This window comes from Topomyia yanbarensis, chromosome 3, assembly GCF_030247195.1.
Source record: "Topomyia yanbarensis strain Yona2022 chromosome 3, ASM3024719v1, whole genome shotgun sequence".
Lineage (NCBI taxonomy): Eukaryota > Metazoa > Arthropoda > Insecta > Diptera > Culicidae > Topomyia > Topomyia yanbarensis.
The window spans coordinates 397,446,616-397,461,294 of record NC_080672.1 but is presented as its reverse complement, the minus strand read 5'-3'; the positions used below and the strand labels follow the sequence as shown (position 1 = coordinate 397,461,294).

The window sequence follows — 14,679 nt, the reverse complement described above, 5'->3', positions numbered from 1 at the left end:
CTTTGATTTGCGAAAGTCTGATTGGGTAGAACAACAGCGCAATCGACCGATGCGAATTGTAGTCGGAGGTTGGTTTCTCGGTTTATGGATAGCAATCTGTTTCAGTTGAATCCAGTCACTTGGAACAATGCTGAACCTATTAAAAAATTCAACAAACTACTCTTAGCAGTCAGGCAGATTCTTTAAAAAAAATCTGCCTGGTCAAAGACCATTATTCTACCGTAACAGGAATGCAACTGAGAATCTTATCATCGAAAAAAAAAATCAATTTCGTTACCCCGCCTCCCCCCCCCCACGCCATCATAATTTTCTGTATAGGGACAAAGTCATACCTTTCTTGCAAGGTCAAGTGCAATAGATATATCAGCTGTTATCAAGAATGCGATCGCTGCAAGAAGCAATCATTTTGCAGTTAACTGCTTCAAAAATGTTCTTACTGTTGGAAGAATTGCTGTTCGAAGTGATTGAAAAGGTTCAGCAATTTCGAAGGCTTTGAGGACCTAATTCACAATGTCAGAGAACTTCAGCACTCCATCTTCTCTGTGAGTCTCTGGCTGTAATGGGCCAATGTGTTGAATTCTAAGATATTGGCTAAAAAAGTAAAAAATCTTAATTTTTTCATATTTCTATGATTTATTTCAATGTTTTCAATAAATTTTAATAAACTTTCTTCCATAACTTGTAGCCTACAGTGATTGCGATCGATTGATATATAAATATGCATAAGTCGTCGCTTTGAATTCCAAGTTATAGACTAAATAAATGATTGCCACGTTTGCCAACCGCGCTTCCATTCATTACACGGTGCTATAGTGATTTTGTACTTTTCAACAACAATATATCTCGACAAACATATGATTACGGCCTAAAAGCCAACTGTCAAAATCCACTTTGAATAGAAATTCCGGACAAACAGTTACACGCCAATCACAGATGTTGGTAGTAAATGAAAGAGAAAAGTTTTCTCTTTCATAAACTGTTGTGAACTGTGTTCGATTAGTAACAGTTTGTCTGGAATTTCCATTCAAAGTGGATTTTGACAGTTGGCTTTTAGGCCGTAATCATATGTTTGTCGAGATATGAAAAATGTTGTATACCCTCAAAATCTTGATTTATAGAAAAAAAAACCTATTTTAATCCACCTAGCGGTGCAATTGTGCCTTTCTCAATCATGAATCACGAGAATGTGTGCGTTGTTTATATTCATTAAAAACTTTTAAATGCATATATTACATTTTATTATTATACATCACATGACAACCATATACAGGAAAATAAATCATTATTCGAGTTCTAAAATTTTGTAAAAGAAAAAACAGCCACGGAAATATTGAACTGAAAAAAGGTGCGAAATCGGCAAAGTCCCAAAAAGTCGATTTTCATAAATAAATTTTTTTCGAGATAACATAAACTCTTGACGTTTCATGCATTTTAAAGATGTTTAGCATCAAAAATACGAATTCGATTTCTGAAATTTTTTCCGACTTATATGGGAATTTCATATGTGACCGAACGATTTAGTCTATATTTCCGGACCCATATAAGCGATCCGTGCGAAATTTTATATACATCTATGGGGATGTTATAGCTATCATTTCGGACTAAGTTTGTGAAAATCGGCCCAACCATTTCGGGAAACTGATGTGAGTTCGTAAATTTTGAAAGATGGCCGCTTTTCCCGGGCACTTCCGGAACCGTCTATGGTGGTCAATGTAGTCAACGAAAGTTTGTTTGGCCGTCGGTGACCTAGAACTGCAAAGTTAAGTTATTTGAGAGACATTTTAGCGAAATTTTTACCTTTTTTGCTTCCATCGGGGTATCGGTTTGAATCACAATTTGCTATGTGATCGCACGCCACAACCCGTAACTCCGGAACCGGAAGTCGGTTGGGGATAAAATTTAATAGCCATTTACGGGGACGCAACATCTTTCATTTGAAACTAAGTTTGGTTGATTCGGTCTAGCCATCTCCGAGGAACCGATGTGATTGTTAGTCTGAATTTGGATACTTCCGCCGGGGCTTCCGGAACCGATGATGGTGGCCAATGTGACCAAAGAGACTTTGAATGGCTGTTAATGACCTAGTACTACAAATCGAAGCAGTTGTGGTCACATTTTGGAAAAATTTTCACCATTATACATTCATTGCAGAATTTCTTAAAATCGACATTTTCTGCGTGATCGTACTCATCACCCTGTAATTCCGGAACCGGAAGTCGGATCCATTAGAAATTCAATAGCAGCCTATGGGAACGTTGCACCTTTCATTTGGGACTAAGTTTGTAAAAATCGGTTCATCCATCTCTGAGAAAAGTGAGTGAGATTGTGTTCGCGTACACACACAGACGCACATACACACACACATACATACACACACATACATACACACACACAGACATTTGCCGAACTCGACGAACTGAATCGAATGGTATATGTCACTCGGCCCTCCGGGCCTCCGTTAAAAAGTCGGTTTTCAGAGCAATTGCAATACCTTTCTATTGAGAAAGGCAAAAACGATTGTTCTAAACTTTCGGTACTAAAAATTTTTTTGCGTGATTATTTTTCAACCAGAAAAAAGAAGAAATTTCCTTTCCAACGGTATGCTATGTTATGTTCTATTGTTAAAAGTACTATGTGGTTTTAGGACAACATTATGAAAGTTACCGTTATTTTGCTATTTCTCGAGTACTTTTTCAAATGGACGTAAGTAACATTGAGAGCCTCTCTTTGTTTACTTTCTCTTTCGTTTATTACGACGTCATTACAACACTTTGTACTAATTTTCCAGTACATATCGAAAGCCGACGGTTTTTACTACAATATTATGCAAAGAGTAGAGTAGTAAATGTTGAAATGGCCGAGTAATGAACAGAAGAGAAAGACCTCGAAGAGAATCTCTCATTGTTACTTACGTCCATTTGAAAAAGCACTCGAGATTTTTTGATTAAAAATACGAAAAAAGCTAAACATTTTTATTAGGAAAAGTCTTTGTTTTATTAAAAATTTAAGGAGAGCATTTAATTCCGCATCCAATGATCTATTTTTGATCAAGATCGGCTGAAAAATGGCTGAGTTCATATTTTTTCCCAAATTTGAATCCTACTTGCATGAAGGGGTTAGTGAGGTATTGTCTCGCACTATAAGATGATATAATTTTATCTTCCGTTATTTTATCCAATTTCATGCTCACAGTTCACACACATACTTTTAAATGTATACGTAATCGAGCAAAAAAAAGATTTTTTGAAAATTTTATATCAGACCGTCCCCTTAAAAGTTCATGCGAGCAAGTTTCTAATTTGGAAACAAATTTATAACTCTGCGATTTTTCAACTGATTTTGATTAAAAAATAGATCATTGGATGCGGAATTAAATGCTTTCTTAAAATTTTGAATTAAACAAAGACGTTTTCTAATAAAAATGTTGAGCGTTCTTCATATTTCTAATAAAAAAAATAGCAAAATAATGGTAACTTTCATAATGTTGTCCCAAAACCACATAGTAATTTTAACAAAAGAACATAACGTAGCATATCGTTGGAAAGATCATTTTTTCTTCTTTTCAAAACGCTTAATAAATTTAAAATTGTTTGAAAAATGACCGCTTAAAAAATTTTAGCGCCGACGGTTCCACAAAATCGTTTTTTTGCTATTAATCAAGATTTTGAGGGTATATTAAAATGATCAAACGCGGTTTTGTGTTGTATTTGACCAGACCTACAACCTTTGCTATATCGCTTTAAAAGTACATTCAATTATTTTTATTTTGTAGTACCGTGTTATCGTTTGAGAAAGCGACAAAAGCTGCAACAGCCATGTTACTTCAAGCGGGTTCGCGGCAACGCGAGCTGTTTACGCCTTCAATCTATTGTTCGAAATCCGTGCACGGTGACGTTTGGTGTAGAATAACTTGGTTACAAACGGCGGGTCATTTTTCCGGCATGCTGTTAAGAGGAGGTTACCATTCAAAATTTTCTAAAATTTGATTTTTTTATTTGCATTTTTAAAAGGTATTTTTCTGTAGAAAACGAACCGCTGCGACCAGTGTTTGGATCTAGTGTGATATTCCCCTCCTTTAATCTAAGTGTGCTATCTACTGTGACGTATCACTATTGATAAGTGATTGTCGTTATTGAGATCAGGAATCAGGCATCAGTAGAGGGATTCCATGAGAAACCGGCCGACCGCAAAATATGACCATCGTCGATTCGAACGAAACTTTGCAGGTGTGTATGAATCTCCATGATATTCTCTGGCAATCGGAATATTTTGATACAAGAGTAATTTTTCAAAAGGGCGTAAACGTTTCTACGTGCATGAATTTCAAAAAATTTTTGTTCGATTACTGTATTTTATACAGCAAAACTATCTGAGAACAAGTATGAATGAATACTTCTGTCCGAAAAAAGAGGGAATGAATACTTCTGTCCGAAAAAAATATACACTGAAAAAAATGTGTCATTTTTCAAAAAAACTAAAATTTATGATAAAAATATAAATTGCGAAAAAACCCATTTTTTAAATTTTTTATATTTTGTTACCAAAAACCTAAAGAGAAAAGAAACATTTTGATTGTGATTGCATGATGGAGAAAAAATCGGTAAAACAGTTTTTCTAACAATAACTTCGTACATGTTTTTTTTTTAATTTCATACGAATTGACATACAAAATTGTAATTTTATTACAAAATATAATTCTAAGCACCATTTAAAATCAAAATGCATTTAACAAAAATCTTCCAAAATGCGATAGTTTTCGAGATATTTGAAATTTTGTTACTTCAAAAACAATTAATTCGTGTAATTATGCTCTTTTTAAACGTTATTCGCGTTACCCCATCAAAAAATGTCAAAAATTTAATGTTTATCGTTTTAAAGACGTAAAAGCAACCTTTTTAGTGTATTTGGATCATGGAGAAGCTTTCAATAAAAAAGTTTGTATATTGTAAACCATTTGAAAGTTACATGAAAGCAACCAAAATATATTTCAACCATAGGGTCTGTTGATTAAACTATATAGCTGAATCATATGTTGGTTGTTTTCATGTAACTTTAAAATGTTTCACAATATCGCATTGACGTCAAAGAGAAAGTTTCAGAAAAGTTTACGGGCCTTTTGAAAAACCTATTATTGTTGATGGAGACACGCGACTAACTTATGAAAAGGTCGTAAAAAACAAAATAATTGTGTTGTTAAAACAAAAGTTAAAATATCTCGAGAACTACTACATTTTAGAAAATTTTTGTTAAGAGCATTTCGATTTAAAATGGTGTTTAGAATCATATTCAAAAAGAAAATTGTATTTTTGACTGCAAATAGTAAGAATTATAAAAAAATGTCAAAAGTTGTCGTTAGGAAAACTTTTTTATTGAAAGCTTCTCCAGGATCCAAATACACTAAAAAAGTTGCTTTTACGTCTTTAAAACGATAAACATTAAATTTTTGACATTTTTTGATGGGGTAACGCGAATAACTTTTAAAAAGAGCATAATTACACGAATTAATTGTTTTTGAAGTATTTTCAAATTTCAAAATTTCAAATATCTCGAAAACTATCGCATTTTGGAAGATTTTTGTTAAATGCATTTTGATTTTAAATGGTGCTTAGAATTATATTCTGTAATAGAATTACAATTTTGTATGTCTATTAGTATGAAATTTAAAAACATGTACGAAGTTATTGTTAGGAAAACTTTTTTACCGATTTTTTCTCCATCATGCAATCACATTCAAAATGTTTCATTTCTCTTTAGGTTTTTGGTAACAAAATATAAAATATTTAAAAAAATGGGTTTTTTCGCAATTTAAATTTTTATCATGAATTTTTGTTTTTTTTTTGAAAAATGACAACATTTTTTTCAGTGTATATTTTTTTCAGACAGAAGTATTCATTCTCTGTAACTCGTTCTCAGATAGTTTTGCTGTATAAAATACAGTAATCGAACAAAAAAATTTTGAAATTCATACACGTAGAAACGTTTACGCCCTTTTGAAAAGTTGGTCTTGAGTCAAAATAATCTTATTACCTGTGGAAAATATTTAAAAAAAATATGACGGTGAAATGTGTAAAGTTTCATTGGAATCTAAGATGGTCGGTCACGATTTTAAAGATTTTCGGACGGATCTTCGTGGAATTCCTCAGTAGCGACTGGCTCAAATGGAATGTTCCCCATGTTGATCGGAGATTTGTGCCTTGCCATGATTTGTCTATTCGTCATTTCCCTGATGGGCAGGATTGGGAAAGTGGGTAATTGTGGATATTGTCATTCAAATTCGGCTTAAACCGATGTAGGTTTATAAACTATCATTGTGACATTTGAAAGCCATAGTTCAGTTTATAATCCTTTTTCGTATTTTCTCTGTAATCGACAAGGTTCTCAGAACTTCCCAGCAAAGAGAACCAAACAATACCATACCTAGCCAAACTCACTGAAACTGGGGATGAATGAGTTAGGAGGAATTGAAGGGAGACACCCGTAAAGATCTTTTAACAGATCATCCTTCAGCGCAATCGAAAAGTGGCCTTTCTCCAACCCTGCTTGCACTCGATAAGTATTGAGACACGAAGACTCTATACAATGAGCCGAAACATGGTCGAAGAGAGCACCTCCGCGATTGTGCTTCTTTTCTTTGATTTTGATCAATTTTTTCCCATTTTTAATGATTTAGAAGGAGCACGTTTCTCGAAACTGCCAGTATTCACACCTAATATTGTGGGAAGTGGACTCAATTTTCGATTCCCCGAAAATCCAAAAAGGATCTACACTAGACTGGTTTAATGTTTGACTTTTAGCTTCACCAGGCTCTACTGATTCCTTTTATGGCCCTTAGTAATTGTGCAAATTTTGGTACCGATCGGAACATACCATTGTCTTCCATCGTTGTTCAGCGCATTGGCTGAAATGGCAGTGCGATAATTGGGGCTGTCGATTAGAGTTTTTGTTGCACTCAAATAGAAGATTTTTGAGCAGTTTTCCAAGTTGATAGTGTATCCTATACCGCTCCCGAACCTTCTTGTCGTTGACTAGTGAAGATTTGTATCTTATTACTTTTGGGGGCGCAAAACGGCGTTAAGTAGCAAGAGAAGTACAAAAAAAAATTCATCTCAAAGAATCAAATATTTAGTAGATAGTAATAGTAGGATATAATGTACATACTGTCGGTTGCAGAGTTGCTAACTAGAATGCTGAGTAAATGCTCTAACGTTTCATCAATCGAACGAAGCCTAATGGACACACTAATTTGGAATTGTTTCAGACTGCTCGTTTTCGTTGAGAATTGCATCAATTTTGTTTCCAAAAATTACATCAGCAGTTGCCTCTTGCTGGTTGTAAATAATATCTAGTTGTTCCTCAGTCTTCTTTACTGTCGCATCGTTATATTAATAAATTGACTGCAGCAACTATGTCCGTCCGTTCGATTGCGTGACCTGAAAACATATAATAGTATGAAAATTGATAATGACAAAATATTCATAATACTCACCATCTAGAAGTCAAATAATATCGGAAGGAAATGTCGGATCATTGTTTGGATCGCGACGGTCTTGCTCCGATTGCATAGTTAATGTAATTTTGAAGGTTATTTCTATTTAATAATTATCAAAGAGACATCACTTAGATGTAAATTGTAAATCACTAGAAAATCAAAGCTAATTCGCTTCAATTGGTAGTGCGCCATAACAAACTAATTGAAATGAAAAAGTCTTTCGATTACACTTTTTTACCGTGTACCTGTGCATCAACATATCAGAAACAATGAGTGCGTCACAATATCCCAGACGTTATGACGCATCTCCTTTTGGGACCTGATGACCTGGGACGTTATGACGCAATGTCTATGCGTGATAATATCCACCACCCTTCGGACGATATGACCTCGGACGTTATGACACGGTGCCCATTAGCAATGCTGGAAAATTTGTTATTTATTGTTACAGAACATTTAGAGTGTAAAAAAACTAGTCACGGAAAAATTCAATTTTCATGGTAAATTATTGACCGATTTCCATTCTTGTGATCTCTTATCCCATATAGAAACTTTTGGTTAGCCATGGGTGTTATGATTTTTAGGATCTGATAGTGTACAGTGGAGATATAGGTAGCAATTCAAATTAGCGAGGCTAATTTGAAGGCTTGCGCCCCGCGTAACATTTTTGTATTTGGTGTTAGGAGTGTGAAAAAAGAATTGTGATTTGAAGATTGATCTATTCGTGCAGGAATCGCCTATCTCTTGTTCAAAAGCGGAGTAGAAAAGACCAAAAGAATACGTGAAAATATTCCGAACAAACCATACGAAAAGTAGATCCAAAGAGTCCATAACAAACCACAGAATCAATACAGTCATTATCTGGTTGCACCATGCACATTTTTTCCATGTTCATCGATAATAGTAAATCGCCTCCAAGTAGGCAACCGATAGAATGCTGAGCGAGAAATTTGATCGAATTGGTTGTTTATGTACAACGGCACGCAGGCAATCAAATGAAAAATTTACCACAATCATGATGTAGCAGCAATGGGCATAGCACAAACTAATTATCAAATTACTATCTGAACCGTATTATTATTCATCCTTGACGAGTTTTACGGGTGAGAACTTTTTAAGCGATTCTTATGCTGAAGGATTTCTGTCCGATTTTTATGCCTGAAGTTTATTTCCGATTTTTATATTCTAATATGTTTGAAACGGGTTTTGCGAAGCACTTTCTATCCTTGCGACTTTTATTTTCGCTCGCTCATTTCTCCATACAGTAGTACTACGCACAGTTTATAAAGAACAGTTGCGCAAAGACTGAAGCAAATCTACCTATCCAACACTCAAAATGTCTACCTATCGGACACCAAGAATAACAATGCTCGAATGCGTGGGGAGTATCGTTATCATGTGATTATAATTTATATGAGAAAAATGCAATTATCTAATATTAATATTATTTCAAACTATAGGAATATTTCACTTAAAGATATAATTATTAAAACATATTTTTTGTGTTATTTTATATTTTAAATTACATAGTTTGAATGGATTGGATATAAAACTTTAAACTGCCATCGAACGACTATCATATTTGTTCGATCGAGTTTTGTACGGCTGATGAATTCGTAGTCGAAATGTTACGAAGCGGTCAATTATCTTATTTCTAATATCGTGGCAGTCTTCTTCGACGATATTAATTCGTACTGCTCTCATGAATGTAATCAATTTTGAGGCAATATTGTCGTTGCTTTGCATTAAGCTTGCTACATTATCTCGAAAGATTCGCTCCAGAGCAACAAAAAACATATATACCGGTTCTGTCACATACAATAGCGCCTCGCCGGTGTAATCTTTAGGAATAGTGTACTTGGTAAATTTTTTTGCAAATGGACATTCACTGAAGCAAGGAGAAACACAAGTCTCACACGACGCATAATTTTTCGAGACACTTTTCATGATATATCCGGCTATATGGTAAATCAGGTTCCGTTCTGCATTATCGAATACTCGGTCGTCGAAAACTTCTTCGGTGAATTCGAATTCGATAAAATCAGTCTCCTGTAAATCAAAGCAACAAGATTTTGGTAACGGTGTAAAACAACTCTTGTTTAACATTGCATATTTTTTCTGTCTTACCTCGTTAGCATCGGTTGATGTTCTTTGCGGCTTATGTTCCTTGTTTCTTCCGCTTTTTGTCAAGTTCAACAACCACTTCCTGTCATCTGTTTCATATGACGAGGAAGGTATTGCTGCCATGAACTGCGAAATTGCAAGCAACTTCAGGTTGTCCTTAAATTGCAAAGCCGTGGGTCGTTTTTGCTTAAACCTCAACAGCGAGAAAATATTTTCTACACAATCTTGTGTAAATCGTGCTGTGAATAGGTACGGATACTGCTCGTCGACCAAAAAATGTTTTTGCAGCCGTACAATTGAATTCGTGCAAAGAATAGTGGATGCTTGCCACGGTTTCCACCTTTTCGCTTCACCGACCTTGCATGCGTATATGAAGCCAACATAAAATTTGAGGAAGCCTATTGTTTGATTGTAAACTTCCATATCTTTTAGACTAAGAGCTAAATCAAATTTTCTTGATGTCATCACTTTGAACCATCTCCAAACACATTCGACGAAAAATGCGGTCGTCAGAAGTTCAGGTTGATTCATTTCTGCGCTCATGAACCGCAGAGCTGCTGCTACGTTGTGGTTAACAAGCTTGTATGAATTGCCAACCTTCATAGCATCAAGTCGGTTACTATTAGAAAAATCCACGTCTCTGCGAGTTAGGCGAGATGCCATTTTAAGGCCTTTTCCAACTTCAAAGTCAACCAATTCCTTCAAATGAAAAATACTCGCTACATTCGAAATCAAGCCGTTTTCATTTACGATTTCTTCAGGGAGATAAATAATTTTGTTTTTAACCCATCCCTGCACGCAACTTTTAAAAACGTGAGTTGTATCAGGTATCACTTCAATTTTATCGCATAACCGGATTGGATGAATTTGTGCCGTGCTATTCAACACTTGGTCTTTCGTATGCTTCAGGCCAAAATTGTTCCACATACGGATATTATTTGGTCCACAATCTGTTGTGACAAAGTGAACCTTTAGCCCCATCTCTACGACGAGCCGGATTACATTAATTACTAGGCTCTTTTGAAAATCGTCTGGTATAGTATTGCCGGTGAAATGGTAAGAAACTACCTGCTTCCATCGACTGTGAATGCCGACTAGCATAACCACTAACCCATGGGTCGCTTTTCCATTCTGACCCGGGATCGTCGTATTCCCAAACATTTTTTTATTGTTATTGCAAAACGATAGACTTTGGTCTATCGACATTTCATCAAGGACGACACCGCAGTCACGATCTGCGATTGACATGCAATCTACTTTACTACGCAATAGCTCAAGAACCTCATGCAGTATTCCAGTGTCGAAATGCAAGTGTTGCAAATGTAGCTGCTGTGTCCGAATCGATGGCAGAGGATAGTGCTTTTTGTTCCGAAGGAAATTGTAACCTTTCGTACCACAAGCAAAACGCATTTCGAAACTTTCGAGCATCGATTCGTTGGTCCACTTTTGAACCCGTACCAAATCACCCCGCAATAATCTTACTTGCTCGGGATTAAATATTTTCAGTTTCGCGTCGCTTTTGGTAGCTTTGGCAAGGTTTGATTCTGAGCGTTTTAGTTCTTGTCGAAGAAGCTTAATAGTTTTATTCTTTTGTTCATTTTTCCGTCGTAGTCGACGGATAGTTCGAACGAGCCTGAAACTAAAACAAAAAGAAATTAACGACGTGCCACTATTTTCTGCGGAATGTCTATTGAATCCTGATTGTTACCGTGGATATGCCAGCTTTTGTTGTTCTTCTGACATGGAATACACCTTCCCGACTGAACGGACAGTCGATTCAATTGGCTCATTGGATCTGCCCTCTATAGCAATTGAATTTGCAGCCACAAACCCCGGTACTGCTTGAGTAGCAATGTTATTGTTGGAATCCTGCAGTGGCATATAAATTGTAAAAATGACAAATTCATTCGGCAATATGACCACACTCACAAGAAAATCATCGTCGTCGTGTGAACTGATATTTAAGTTTGGTACTATTTCAAACACCGGAACAGCTTTGGGTAGTGTTAATAATCTTCCACCGACAGTGGAAATATAAAGGTCTTTCTCATAGTTAAAGTGCAGCTAAAATTTTCACAAATTTGGGTATGCATTCCACTTGTATATATATGTACTTATTTAAATTTATCTTACGCTGCAAATTCGACTGTTTTCTGTCACTTCCCAATCTGAGGGCAAGCGGCAAAAATCAATCCATTTCGATCTTAGTTGCGGATCAGACGGGAACCGGAAAAAGCTTAAATTCTTTATACGATGCTTTTTATCGTATTGATTTTTACAAAATAAAACTGAGCACTTCATTTTAAACTATGAAATACACAAAATTCACTTCTAACTAGAACGTTCGGGAGAAGTCATGTGAATTTTAACTAAAAATAAAAGGTTGCCAAAATTAATAAAAAAACAACGATTGATCCAATGTTGCCAATCCTCTTTACGCAACTCTACTATTAAAAACTCTGGTACTACGAGGGACGCTTTAAAACACCCGTTATCGATAGGGTAAAGTGCCTATTTTAACCCTATTAGGGAGAGTGCCTTACTAATTCCTTAATTAATTGACCTACAATTGCTAGAAATGTGTATAAACTGTCATCATCAGCTTTGCTTCGTTATTAAGATCCAATATAATAACACAAATGCTCTAAAAACGGTAAAATGCTCGAGTTTGAGTGAAATGAAATCTCGAATCCAGTGCCCCAATTGTCGTAATACCATTTGACCCAATGCATTGAACAAAAATGATCGATACTGTTCTAATCAACGGCGTCAAATGGACAGGGCGAAAATAGGCTCATTGCACTACTTCCTTAGCTTTTATAAGAATGAATTAATCGGATATTTGATAACATGATTCAAAACCTTTTATGATTGATTTGTAGGGGAACATGGGGAGACTTGACCAGGTTTTCAGCTAAAACTGCATAAATCTCTAAAAAAGCCTTCAATCCCTCAAAATTCACGGAGATATAATGTGCAAAGTTATTGTGCGTCTTCATGATTTTTTGCAGAATTTTTAATTTCATTTTTGAAACGTTACAAAAGTTTTTCTGTGATCGTGTTTTTTTGGTCAAGTCTCCCCACTGCGGGGAGACTTGATCAAGGGGTGGGGAGACTTGACCAAGAGAATTTTGAAAAATCATAACAAAAAATAATGACATAAAACATACTCTAATTATTTTTTTCCATATTGTCGAGGTCCTTAGGTAGCAGTAAAAAATATAAAACGGTTGCATTCGATAAATTTAGATTTTTTTAAATGCATTTCTTTTTAAGGTTTAACTGTACTGCTTGCATTGCATGTTCACACGTCACGAAATCAGTCCTACTGTTTCTAACTTTGTTTATTAATACTAAAATATAAACACTTATGTTTGAGGTGGGATTTTTTTATGGCGTGATTACCATTAACAGTAGATACCAAAGCATAATAAATATCAGGAATTTTGCATCTTTCTTCAGCTAATTGCCACTTGGTCAAGTCTCCCCATAAAATCTTGGTCAAGTCTCCCCAACATTAGTTATTGCGGTCAATGTCATTCAAATTCTAGTAATCACTGTTCCAATGTTCCAATTTATGTAAAATCATTTCACTGCTTCACAAGGATTAAGATGGTATATTAGTACATTAATAGTCATTGGTAGTCGAGTAGATATGTCCATACAAAGTTTGATAAAAAATTACATCATTTAATGCAAATTTATTAATCACGTAATATTTTCTGTAAGGAAAGGATTTTTCATTCCAAACTTTTAAAATTACCTTAAGGAATCGCAACAAGTATAAAAATATTTTTGAAAAAAATTTAAGAATCGAATAGAAAACGCCATAGCCAAAAATAGAATTTTGCGCTTAGTCAAGTCTCCCCATGTTCCCCTATACTAAGAATATTTCTACGGCATTTTGGCAGCACTCTGTACCAATATTACTAACATCACCTTCCACCATATCCCTCTTTTCAGTCATTAAGAAAGAAGTCCGCTTTGAAGGCGACTTCCAGGACTCGTTGCCCCGCTCGAAAGGCTACTGCTCCCGGAATGGGGGCAACCCGCGAACACGTTCCTCCAAGTCGAAACGTAAATCCAGCCATCATCACGGTCAACGGTCAGATCGATCGGACCATTCAGCCGCTAGCTCCTCTTCTTACCACGAGCCAAGATCCTCCAGCAGCCGGCGTTCCCCGCGGCGGAGGCCACGCGCACCTGTCGAAGTAGAACTGGAACCGGACGGGGGTGATTCGGATGCGCGTAGCGTTTGCTCCACCTGTTCGTCCAGTTCATCCAGTGCGGACGATGACGTGTACGAGTTGCCGATGAGGCGGACCTACGGCGGAACGCGAATCCACTACATGCCAAACAATTCGCTTGCGTGCGCCCGGAAACGGAAGCAACTGCAAACCAGCCATCCCTATGAGAAAGACAATAAAAACTGTATCATATCGTGAGAACCGGCCGGTTGATGTCGGCTTCGTTACTGAAGGTAGTAGGTTAGGTCTGTACATTTTTCTCCGTGACAGAATGTCTACGTATCCAAATTGGGAGTCGAAAAAACATTTCAAGTATTTTTGACGAAAGAAAAGTAATATAGTGTTTTTGATGAAGGAAAAAAAAGTGTTTAAACACGAGTTTGAATGTATTTTGATTATTTGGGGTTGAAATTTTAGATTATGGAACAAGATATTTTAAAGCAGAACAAATACTCAAGAGATTTTGTGAAAGATTTTCGTATCCAAGGCATACAGTTCACGTACCAATACAAAGCAGAATGTATTCAATGCTCATATCTTATTTATAAGAATTTTTTATATATAATAGTTTGATAGAATTAAATTTTTACTGAAAAGTTGAAAACAAGACTGTGGCGTTTCATTACTAGGCAGAACGATAATCAAATAATGGGTATTTACTAAAAGTAAGTCCAATCTACATTACAACTGTGTGGACACCATACGTATTCGAACGATTACTTCAAAGGATATACATTATTCAAAAAATCTATTCTTAATGAAAATACACATCAAAGAGTCGTCGATTTCGATTATTTGTTATAAATTTTTGTTCACATA

At 35.8% G+C, this 14,679-nt stretch overlaps 1 protein-coding gene across 3 annotated transcripts in view; it reads left to right on the top strand.

The window, feature by feature from the left end:
• The window catches only part of LOC131687126 (protein prickle-like), a 127,175-nt gene extending 112,745 nt beyond the window's left edge, over positions 1-14,430 (top strand). For all 3 annotated transcript variants that reach the window (XM_058971177.1, XM_058971176.1, XM_058971174.1), the window contains exon 9: positions 13,577-14,430. In XM_058971177.1, coding sequence (XP_058827160.1) covers positions 13,577-14,058 — 482 coding nt within the window. In that variant the 3' untranslated portion in view covers positions 14,059-14,430. The remainder of the gene's footprint in view (positions 1-13,576) is intronic.
• The last annotated feature ends 249 nt before the right edge of the window (positions 14,431-14,679 follow it).